Source organism: Antrostomus carolinensis, unplaced genomic scaffold, assembly GCF_000700745.2.
Source record: "Antrostomus carolinensis isolate BGI_N321 unplaced genomic scaffold, ASM70074v2 scaffold22341, whole genome shotgun sequence".
NCBI classification, from domain to species: Eukaryota; Metazoa; Chordata; class Aves; order Caprimulgiformes; family Caprimulgidae; genus Antrostomus; species Antrostomus carolinensis.
Window position 1 is genome coordinate 9267 of NW_010295132.1, and position 12486 is coordinate 21752.

General features: G+C 38.5%; 1 protein-coding gene across 1 annotated transcript in view; it reads right to left on the reverse strand.

Annotated features, from left to right (window-relative positions):
- LOC104532631 (TGF-beta receptor type-1) overlaps positions 1–11495 on the reverse strand; it is a 19177-nt gene extending 7682 nt beyond the window's left edge. Inside the window, exons 1-3 of the mRNA XM_010177883.1 lie at positions 11242–11495; positions 3504–3671; positions 2620–2776 (exon numbers count right to left, since the gene is read on the reverse strand). Of these exons, the coding sequence (XP_010176185.1) occupies positions 2620–2776; positions 3504–3671; positions 11242–11290 (374 nt within the window). The 5' untranslated portion in view covers positions 11291–11495. The remainder of the gene's footprint in view (positions 1–2619; positions 2777–3503; positions 3672–11241) is intronic.
- Between the last annotated feature and the right edge of the window lie 991 nt (positions 11496–12486).

Consider the following 12486-nt stretch of genomic DNA (forward strand, 5'->3'; position numbering starts at 1 on the left):
AGGGGGGTTGGAACTGGATGAGCTTTAAAGTCCCTTCCAACCCAAACCATTCTACGATTCTATAAGTCTACAAAGAAGTTTATAAATTATGCTGAGCGTTGCCTTACGAAACTCTGGGTGCCTGCTGACCTCTTCCCCCCACCCTTTAGTCCAAAAACTCTGTATTAATTGCCAAAATTTCTTGTACAACATACAGGGAACTTGGTGCCATCAAACAGGACCATACACAACACGTTGAGTGTGACAGCTCTCTGCACCAAGCCTGTTCTCCACAAGCACAGCTTGAATTCCGCCTGTATTTGGTTTAGGTGAACAGCAGAAAAGCACCCATGCTCAGGTGGAATTTGCAGTCAACCTTCTTTTAAACACAGTCTGTTTCAACAACCAAAAGTAACAGCTGGGCCACATGCCAAAAAAATTAGTCTTCCCCCAGTCTTTCCCCCCCCCCCGCCCCCATTTGCCTCAGGGGGTGAGAAAGGATTCTATTTCCTTCTCATTTAAAAACTCACATTCCCTGCTTTATGCTGCAGGCTGAGCTGTGAAGGCACACAGCTCACACCCTCTGTTAAAGCTAAATCTCTGAACAGAAAAGGAATAAAGACTAATTCAGTCAGAGAGAAGGATCATCAGTCTGACTCAGCATCATTCACGCAAGAGCAAGTCTTGCTTGCTCCCTAGACCATACATTTTTACAACAATCATTAGAAAAAATATAAACTTAGTCAAATCTCTCTGAACTTGCACACAGCGCTTCCATGTACGGAAGAAGTACCAGCAGCGGCAATCAACGGGAGATAAATCTGTCGTTGGACAGGTAAGATCTGAACTTTATTACTAGAGGTGCAGAGTTACTTACTTGAGAATGCACAAGAGGGAGGACGAGGAGACCAAGTCTTTTATGAGAATAAACAATTTTCAGAGAGGTAGAAGTGACTAATGTCTTTAAAGTGGGAAATAGACTCAGTCCTGCTGCTGTCCACTGCAGCAAGAGAGTTACAACAGCCTGACCCTTGTGAAGAAGCCTAAGGCAGATGAACAAGCAAGTTAAAAGCACCTGTGCAAGAAGAGGTGTTACAAGTGGGATCTACAGACACAGCTGAAATGATGCTCTCTCCAACAACTAAAGAAAGAACTGATTTGCACATCACTTTTCTTCACATGTAAGTGTAGTAGAAAATACTAAAGTCACATGTGGTATGTGCCCTGCACACAGCTAAGTTTGCAATGACAACTTCCAAAGTAGTCTGCTGTTTTACTAACAATAATTACCAAAGATTCTGAGAAGGAATAATGCCAGTACTCTGCAATTTAGGAGTAGTTAAAAAAACCCCCTCATCTGGCCATTTCTATGGTATTTTTAAAGATAACAAAGGACTAGTACAGCAGAGCTTTACAATAAAGTAATTTCTGCAACATGTCAGTAAAATAAGTTTTCAGTACATGTTCTAAAAGCTATTGTTCACTCAGCCTTAAAAAAGAAAGGTTGTTTTTTTTTTTCTTCCAAAAAGCCATAGCTAAAGGGGTTCACTGTAAAACCCCAACCATACCCTCTCCCCCACAGTATCACTCACAACTGATAAATATTAAAAAAATATTTTTTATGTATGGATTGGAGATTAGGCAACATCAACACAGAATTTTCTCCAACACTGCTAGGGACATGCTGAAGTTAATCATGTACAGCCCTGAATCACTGAGCTGCCACACATCTCTGACAGGCACAGAAATTCACTCTGACATACCACTGAACCTACAGGCACCAAAGGGACAAGAAGCTGCCCACATGGCATGACTCTGCTGCTGTGGGTCGCTGTTAGCGCTGCTGTGTCTGTATGCTGCATAGCTGCACGGATTACTAAAGGACCTGATCTTCTCTTCAGAAGAGCTTCTGGTTATTATTGTCTGCAATAATAAATTACAGCCAATAGGTTTAATTCCACATGTGCTGGCGGAATTAAACAGGTCTGAGTTCTTTTGAGGACAAGAAAATCCCTATTTCCAAGTTCAGAAGCAGGCCTTTAAAAGAAAGGGAGTATACTGATTCATCCAGGGTTAAATCTATTTATGCATCAGATGACAAAGATGACTGCTCTTTTCAGTTTTCTTATTTCTCTCAAAAATATGAACCCATGAAAGCCTGTGTCCAAGACTCTACACCTTGTATGTTTGACCACATAGGCTTCACACTGAAAATTAAATTCAGCTTTTTCCTTTCACTGTCAATATCCTGTCTTACAATCCAGACTGGGCTACAAGCAAAATTTCTGTGCAACACAAGGCAAGAATAAAGATACAGCAATGAAGTCTCTAAAACTATCATTCATGAAGTCTCCTAACTGTTTCAACATACACTTGTGCTGTACAATATTTTGCAAGTTTTCAGTATTTCACTCATGCTAGTAACAGATGCCAGGATTCAATGTGCTTTTTAAGCACGTACCATCTAACTACATTACCAGCTGGCAAGGAAGTGCCTAGGAACTCAATCTGCCATTATTTCCTTTTTCCTCCTGCTTGTATTTGTACCCACAAAAATCTTCTATGTGTGAAAAGAAAAAAAAAAAAACACAAAGCATTTTATTATAAAAATTGCCTGACATATGATGTTAATGATTTTACCTCTTTGTTCCCACTCTGTGGTTTGGGGCAATATCAATTGTGTCTGTTGCTGAGTCATGCCTAACCGCCAGTCCTAGGTCTGCAATGCAGCATGTTCCATTCTTTTTTACCAGTATATTTTTTGATTTCAAATCTCTGTGTGCAATCGCTGGTTTGCCTGTAAGGGGGGAAAAAAAAGAAAAAGAAATAAAACACCTGTAAAAAAAGGTAACTGCTCTTATTCTAAACCTGGTATAGATTTTTTTTGATGTTACAGAATTCCTTCCAGTTCTGCTGCTTCATATGCATCAAGGTTAACTCCTGAAATCATTCACTGTGGACTGGCTGGCTGTCCAGAAGAGTGCCTTAAATATCTACCATACTACTTCACTCTACTGCTCCTTTCCCTCCTCCTGCAAGTATTTATTGCATGCACGTGCTACTTGCCACAAAAAAAGGTTTCTAGTATCTCTGAAAATAGACTCATAGTGCTGTCTCAAATCAAAGTTAAGAAAATCCTACAGTCACCATTACTTAGTGCCTATTAAGAGGTGCTTTGTAGGAAGGATTGTTACATCACAAAACCTGGATATACCATAGAAAGGAAGGTACAAAACCTCCCAAATTCAGAAGTTCTATTAGTTCAGAAGTTAGCACAGGTCTCGAACAGACCGTTTTCAGTTCAGTCAGCTCCACAAGGGATTAGCTTTGGGTATCTGTGCCGAGTTCAGCTGCCTTCTCATGACATAAGTGAGCAGTTGTGTGCAAATCAACTACACCCTGAAAGGGTGAATGTTCTAACTAAGAAAAGAATTACAGTCGAAAGAGCTCTGTATGTGTCATTAAAAAAAACCCCAAAACTAACAGTATTATTCACATGACAGGCTGAATAGTTGTAAGATTACCTTGCGTGCCAACAATCTCCATGTGAAGATGAGCAAGACCACTGGCAGTGGACAAAGCTAATTTGATCATTCCTTCCACTGTTACTGTATACCTGTTCAGGTAATCAAAGAGCGATCCATGCTCATGGTAGTCCGACACCAACCACAGCTGAGTCCAGGTACCATTGTCTGTAAAACAACAGTCATGAGTACCACACATACAGGCAAAAGACAAACAAACCGTACCTGCCGCTTTTATGTAATGCTCATGAACTACTAATTATGTTTTGCAAGTAACCTCAGTCAGTTAGACTCTTAAATCTTTACTTCTAACATTTAAATGGCTCTGTAAGGGCTGGCACTACCACACAAGACTTTCTGAACAGCTCAGTGAGTATTCTTTCAGTTAAACTAAAAGACAAACCATGGAAAGCTGATGTTGCTATGATTCTGAGGTGAATTATTCAGGGTATCTGCCAGGCCCTGCCTTCCCCTACCTTTTCAGCTTGCTGTATGCACGATGCAAAACTAATCCCATCACTATCAGTCTAGTACAATATTCTCCAGGTTACCCATTAAAAAAAACAAAACCAAAACAAACATGTCTTTCAAGCTTTGCCCCGTAACTCTGTCAGTCTTCCCACAACTTATCAAGCCTCAGCTTGGGACACAATTTCCACAGTTACCAGCAGCTGGCAGATTTTTCCTCCTGGAGTAGAAGCTTGCAAGCAGCATTCAGACATTACTTCAAAAACAAAGTCAAATTCCACCTGCAGTGACCTCTAAGCTGCTGGCCAAAATTGAGGTTTTCAGGAGGCACAAGGGTAAAGAGAATAAAAAACCCACTGATTATGGGAAAACTAGTTTGCTATGTGATTTTTCACTGAACTACGAAAAACAAAACGGGCCAGAATATATTTGCAGATATCCCAACACACACAAATGACAGATAAGAACTAAACTGTTGACACTATTAAACTAGTGGACACAAAATGCCTTGGAAGTTTAAGCCACAGAGAGGAGGCTGTTAAAGGAATTCAGGAGAGGGGCAAAAGGTGGTTTGTTTTTTGTTGGTTTTTTTTTGTTTGTTTGTTTTTTGGGGTTTTTTTGTTTTTAACTTAAGAAGTAGAAATATACCAAGAAAAGAACAATCTTGCCACACCACAGGTTTTCCAAATTTGTTTTGTTATAAAAGCAACTCTCATGTGGCAGATCTGGAAAGTGTTTTTATAGCTAGCTACTTCTGTAGAAGAATCTTTCATCTCTTCGAAAGACTAACTATCCCATAAAAGATTTCAGTTGGACTTCAATCCTGAATTATACAGCCACTATTCCCTGAGAACACATAAGAAAACTCAGCACAAGCCAAAAAGGCACCTCATTATGTGTCAGTCCCCAAGGATTATCAAAATGCATACTCAAGAGCTAAACATGAAGATTAGGAAGGAGAGAAAAGAATTCAGTAGTTCCTATCACAAACATACCTAAACATTTTTAGTTTCCAAATAGGAGACTCTTACATTTCCTTCCCCTCTTCCTTTGGTCCCCTCAAAGAACATACTTGGCCCAGAAGAGTCAGAGGCACAAAATGCCTAGTCTACAGACTGGCAGGAACTACCTTTATAGAAGTACTTGTGCTTAACTTTAAATAAGCTCTTTGGTGCTCAGTAAAACTTTCAAGCATCCCTTCTACTTGGATGTTCCTGGGGAGGCCAGTGATGTCATCAAAATAATTTAAAAACCAGTAATTAAAAAATGCTTCAGGGTAAAAGCCTAATCTACATTCAAACAATTCTCACAAAAGAAAGAATTCTGCCTTGCTACATTCAAAGAATAGTCTCAAACAAGTTGTTAAACAGGCAAAAGCAAGGAGTCAAATGCTCTAACCAGTAAAAGACTATTAGAAAGCTGTTACCGCAGTGGGAAGCTTCTTATAATAAGCCCATAGAACTGACTCCTAAGCTTTGTGTTTTAAAAAAGGAAATTAAAATATTATTTTTTTTATATCTTCAATTATTTTACAATTAGAGCAGTTGCTTCTTTTGCTGCTTTGCATATCCAAGCATGAATATGTAGAACTCTGCATACTATTAAACACGACTTTTTCCAAAAAGAATTATGGTCTCTGGAAGGTCAATCCAACAATATTACCTTCACTGAACCAGTTTTACAGAACCATTAGAAACAGGTATATAAAAGGTGCTCTCAAATACATATAGTCAAAGAGCTCCAAAAAGCTGTAGAAGTTCAAAATAAACTAACTTAACCAGTTTAGAACAGTATCTTCACTCGGTTTTATTCTACTGCCTCATCAGTTATGACCCCACACTGTCTGAAATAATCCTCTCCCAGGCATTAGCTACACATACTCATTACTTGATTCTTTATTTGATTTCTTCTCCGGTTTCTTATGAATGGGATATCTGAGCAGGTGTCTAAACTAGAAACCAATAAGTAGGGAAATTTGTAATCTAATTTTAAGTAGTCTACCAGACCTATTGTGTCTTTTAAAGACATCACAAAATTTCTGAAGTATTCTCATTGCACTGAATGAAGATTATAGTGTTTTTGCATAAAGTTTTTGCCCTCTTAACTCTAAGTGCCCACCTAAGCAGAGAATATGCTGCTGATTACAGACCCTTCTACTTCAGTTTTATCTTACTTATTACCTGCAAGTCTTAATATTCAGTCTGGTTTTACCTTCCTTCCACAGGAGAAAATAGAAAGCTGGGCTTACTATCCATTCTGAGAGGCCATGGTTCTTTCCTGTTGTATGTCATATCTGTGGCCCTCCAACCAGATTTTAAGAAGGGACAGTGTTACATCCAAGATTGTATGAGTAATATTAATTATAGACAAGCTGAAATGCCGCAATAAGTACAATGTTCAGCTATTGGATGGGACATACTACATTTTCTTTACCTTGCTCTATTTGACAAGCTACACAATTGTTTAGCAATCTAGGCAGAACAAATGTTACCATGAACTTAAGTCTTCTTACACTGTTGACAGTAGTTAATTATTACCAAGTAATAATTAACATGACCCTGAGTATTTTTGGCTGCACAGTAAACAGCATCTGCCATGAAGCTTTCAATCGCAGGATTTGCATTATCAGGTAAGAAAAAGTAATTACACTCAGTAGTAATTACACACAGTAATTACACACAGCCTTCCATGACAAGGTAACCTCATTTAGTTCATTTACACACCATGATCAAGAATCTCAAGCAATTTCAGGATGTTCAAGAACATTACAAAAATTTATGTACGTTCTTACAAACCTGTTTAAGAGATTAATTAAGGTTACTTCATCTGTTTGCAAGAAACCTGAAAGTATTTAGACCATCCACATCACTCAAGTAAAAGGTTCTTCTTTTGCAGTTCTAACATTTAAAATTGAGTAAAGCAGTTTTCAGATTCATTGTTAGAAGACTGATTCCAGTTTGAGAAAAACATTAGTGAAGTCCAAGCAACATCCATCTTAGACAAGCTGCCGCTTGAATAAAGGAATTTATAAGAATTGCTTTATCAAATATATCATCAAGTTTCAATTAAAATTGAACTGACTGAATTCACTAAGTTCAAAATGCCTTTTTTTTTTTTCCACATTGGTACTAGCAAACCAAAAATTTGGACTTGGTACACACTTGTTTTTAAACCAAATACTAAGTTTTAAGGTACGACAGTATCGCTTGGTACCTGAGTTTTGAGCCGCAGCCTTAAGTTCCAAGTTAAATGCTTAAAAGAAGTTACAGGAACTGCATAATCGCATGTGTTCTTTAGTGTCATGTAGTGGAGCGTTTCAAAGCAGACTGGGATACGTTTGCCTTTTTTTACCATGCAGATAATGTAACAGGGAAAAAAAATAGAGAAAAAGCAGTGAAAAGATCAGATACAGATGGGATCTATAACTAGAAAACTCTTAGAACTGAGATATTCAGGGAGAAGTCAGGGAAAACACTGTTGTCGGTGGCTGGAAGAGGATATTTTAACAGACATTAAAACAGACATATTTATATTATTATATATTTAACAGACTTTTTTTAACAGATATTTTGTTAGTTAAACAGCTTGACTCTATCACTTTGAGACAGTAATCTGATTAAATTGATGAAAAGCACTTGAGCTGTGTAGATTAGCAAAATCTTCCAGTCAAATTCCTTCTTTCAGGCTAAAGCCAGAGTGTCAAAAAGAATAAATGGCTCAAACACCACTTTTCTCAAGAGGAAGGAGTTCTGCTCATTTCTCTCCTAACATCATTCTTGAGGACCTACCTCGAGGACACGGGAAGGTAGCCTGACTGAATAGAGCTTTCACCTGGGGAAGTGCAGCTTTCAAGTAAGGAAAGGAACAGCAAGGCCAAAGTATTTTAGTGCATAGTTATGTGAAAGTGTGCAGTACAAGACTTCACCTTACTCCTAACATGACTACAGACAGTTACGGTTACAGACAGCTAATCCAGGGAAACCTTTAGTACTGTCAGTGGAGGTTGCGACCACTGCTCTTCTGCTAGTAGAACAGTGTAGGTAAGTAGTCCCTGATACACTTTACAATTAAATTACAATTAAAATACAATTACAATCTAGGTTAGAAAGAACAAAACTGTTTAGGTGGTTCGGAACAAGGCAACAGACGGGCCCAGAAAGTAATTTCCCTGACCTAGCACGATTTGAAAGTTAGCATATACTCCTGGCTAAGTGAAGAGCTTCCCAGAACACAAACATGCTAGCCAGATAGAACAACTGCAGTTAAAAAAAATCATTCACTGCTTCTCAGCCCTCAAGCTGGCTTAACAGCAGCACCTACTTCCCAATAAATTTTGGAATGGGAAAACAGACGGACTGGACCAGCTCTTACAGCCTTGTGAACAGCAGACAGCTGTGGGGAAGCAGAGGAGGAGCATGTGCCATTAAGGCACGTGGAATGTCTGAACAGTGTCCTAGAACAAGGAGGGAAGGCAGCAGTTCAAGTCACAAGCTTTCTGACTCCACCATCTGAGCTGAACCCCACTGACTCAGCCGATCTATCTGCGCTTGTAAACACTTTCCAATCAATACGTGCACCCTTTACCCAAAGGCGTGCTGCCAATTTTACAACTACCAGGGCCAGCCAGATGTTCCCCAGAAACATGTTTATCTGTGAAAAACATGCAGTTGTGTTAAGAGGAGAGACCTCATTAATGCCTTTACTGCTGCAAGAACTGCAGCATGACACGGGCCCATGTTTACACCACAAACTGCGTGTCAGGAGATACAAGTCCTCAGCATTCATGATGGATGCACAAGGACCTCCTACTGAGAATTCTTCTCCATGTATGACTGAAGCTGTCAGCAAGCACTGAACTGGGATTGCACAAGGAAGTCCTTATCCTGCCGGATCTCTGCAGGCATCTTTGTAAGAATCTGTGTGTCTGAGACCCTGCAGTCTTTGCTTTGTGCATTCCAGCTAGGCTGTAGGACTCCTGAAGCACTCAAACCCTTCACAGCTACTACTGCTGTCAACTAGTACTTCATCTTGCACCTGGCACCTCACAAGCATTTATCAGTTAGCTTAAAAAGCACCTATTAACAGTTTGTTATTATTATTTAGATGCTGGTACTACTAGTCTCTAAAGCCATGCTGATACTCTTGCTCTTTTCAGAGTACCAGGACAGCACACCTGCTAAAGGGGAAGAACTACCTCCATAAAGGTCCCAATATTCTCCCATTTAATGGGAGAGGTGGCCCAAAGTATTCTAAACAAGAGTTGAAGTATGAACCTCCTTGAATATTCAGGGTTTCTGAATGCTTAACTCAGAAAGAGAATGGTGCGTATGTATTTTCTTAATGAGAGAATGCAGAAGGTTATACAGGGAATTCTGCATTGGTGGGTTAAAAATAATAATAAATAATTAATAATACTAAAAATAATAATCCAGTTTTCACATCTACTCATCCAAAATACTATTAAAAAACAGTCAGGAATAGCAACATTTTCAAAACACTTTATCCATTTTTTGTAAACCAATTACCAAGTAGTTCCCAAGAAAACAGAAGAGACTTGCCCTAAAGCCTCAAATAATGGCATGAGCTATCAAATAGGGATTTTTTTCTTTGTACATGCAGCATATTAACAATAAAAAACAGAAACAATTTTATATCACATTGTATTATATTACAAGGAACCTAGAGATGACCAAGTCAAATGAAATTTCAACCTATTACATCTGGAACCTGAGCCAGCAATCAGGAAATTATTTTAGGAACCCACTAGTTTAGGAAACCTTCTGCATACACTTTATAATTGTGCAGAGGAGGTATTTTTGGGACAAGCTGTATGGTTTTGGGGCAAAATGGGAGTCTGGTATGCTTAACCATAGAGAGATTTTGTTAAAAGTTAGAGCTGAGATATTGCAATATATCCTTTAGGCTGTTCAGTGAGACACAGTACCAAAGGCTTCTGCAGAGATGGATCTTCATTTATGCCTTTAATGCAACTCATCTACTAATTTTAAACCCAGGCTTCAGATGCTTTATTAGGTCCATCAGAACAAACCCATCCAATACAACTTTAGCCCTGGAAGTAAGACAGTTTCTAATAGCAAGCTGCAGAAAAAAAACAGTTGCCTGGTATGCAGTAGAGCTGCAAGCTCTTGGGGGTTAGAAAGTTGCACAAACATCTGTTAGGAGCAAGTTAGCTATAGCTAACCCCTTCCTGGAGAAGGGAAGTGTTCTGCACAACTTCTTGGCTTCTGTTCCAATTCCACAGAATCACATAAAAACTTGAAATTAATTTAGTGATAATTAAAAAGAACTCTATTTACATGTATACTTCAACTACACCAAAATAATTTAGAAGCTTCCCACAAAACTGAGAGGCCTTTCACAATTCGGGACGTGTGGATTCCTGACTCCTCCCTAAGGTGACAGAGTATTTGTTAATGCTTTCTTTGCAAAAAAGTCAAAGGCCATTTGTGGTGAAATAAGTAATTTCAGGTTAAAATAACTGAAACAGCAAACATTTTAGCTCCCTTACTGTAAGAAATTCAAAACTTTTGTTGGTTTTGCCAAATTTTCACATCTTAAATTGGACTGCAGGAAAACCCAAGAAACCTTCACCTGACTGAAACTGCAACAAATCAAGTTGAAGAAATTATTAAACTGTTTCTCTTAGTGAATACTTAAAGGCTTATCAGGAGAGCTTCAGGAAACAGGTACAATTTTCTTAATACTAGGAACAAAGAATTCATTCCCCTTTTCCATTTTTTTTTTTTCTAACCAGAGTTCTAAATGAGTAGCTTCTATCTCAGCCTTAAAAATCAGTCCTCTACTACCCACATTATATTAGGACAAGAGGATTAGACATGATCTCTTTTGGTCCCACACATCTATCTTATTAGGCTATCAGGAAAGTACAGGCATCCTGTAGATGTGTGAGCTGACAGCATAAGGCATCTCCTTTTTGATACCAAACTGCACCAGTATTTTAACTTGCTTGCAGAAATTACACCTCATTAAATATGGTTTGTTGGGTTTTGGGTTTGGTTTTGTTTTTTTTTTTTAAGATTTAAATAAAGCATGTTTTCCAGAAAAATGAAAAATGTACTTTTTCCTTCATTAAACCAATGAAAAGCCTGCCAAACCCTGAAATGTTCTAGTAACAATTTTTTTTTTTTTCTATTCTTAATTGAATCCTAACAACTTTATTTTCGCCTCCACTTACCATCTATTCTGATCTGGTACACAATCAGTAAAATTAATTCATAGTATCACTAACCTTTGTTGTCTGCAGCTATAAATCCAAGGATGTTTTCATGCCGTAGCATAACTGTTTGATAAATTTCTGCTTCACGAAACCACGAGCGTTCCTCTCTCGAAGAGAAGATCTTCACAGCAACTTCTTCTCCTCTCCACTTCCCTCGCCAGACTTCTCCAAAGCGACCCTTACCAATGCTTTCTTGAAGTACTATAGTTCTTGCAATTGTTCTTTGCACAAGTAAGGGTAAACCTAAAGAGAAGATTTAACATTAACCTTAAGCATCACTCTAGCAAAATAAGCACTTATCAGAAGTACTAAGTGGAAGATCCATGCTCCATTAAGATATTTCTTTTAGAATGCACATAAATTCTCTTCAGATTTTAACAGCTTATTCTGAACTGCTAACAAGCACATAGGCGAGATGCTGCCTTCAACCTTAAATGCCAGCAAAACAAGTATTCAGAGACATTATGCTACAAACTGTCTCTACAGTTGGTAAAAAGAAGGCACAAATTTCCATTCAGTTTAGAACTTCGACAGTTGTTGATCCATAAAGCTTTATTTTAATAAAAAAAAAAGAAACAAACCATGAAGCAATCAGGACCAGGACTGAGTTGGTTTGGGTTTTTGGGGTTTTTTTTGTGTTGGTTTGTTTTTTGTTGGTTGGTTTTTGGTTTTGGTTTTTTTTTGAGGGGGAGGGGGGTGTTGTTCATTTATTTAGTTTTGGATTGGTTTTTTGGGTGTGGGTTGGGTTTTTTTTTTGTTTTGTTTTGGGTTTTTTTTTTGTTTTTTTTTTGTTTTTTTACACAAGTGGGCCCATTTCTAAGTTAAATTTAAACCTTGCTTATCAGCAACACTGACTGCCAAGTTTTCACACTCATGCCCAAGTACACCAGCAGCCTCTCCATGCTCTGAAGCCACTGTAAAATAGGTAAAACAGCGTTGTGATCCAAGCTTCCCATTTTACAGGCCGTTCTTGTGCACCTCACTATAATTATATGTGAAAAACCTGCTGACATTCATGAAGGTTTTATAGCTTTGGAACATCGACATGCTTTCAACTCACAGCACCTCACAGTGTGCTTCACCAAGTTTACACAACAAACAAGCAGAGCTGGCACCCCCCAACCAGGTGGGGTTTTGTTTAAGTCTTTCCTGTTCTAACTGCAAGGCTTTCACAGAATTCTGTGGTGATACTGCACTGCAGGATTAAATCATACAACTGTCTGGGTTAGAAAAGACCTTTTAAATCATTGAGTCCAA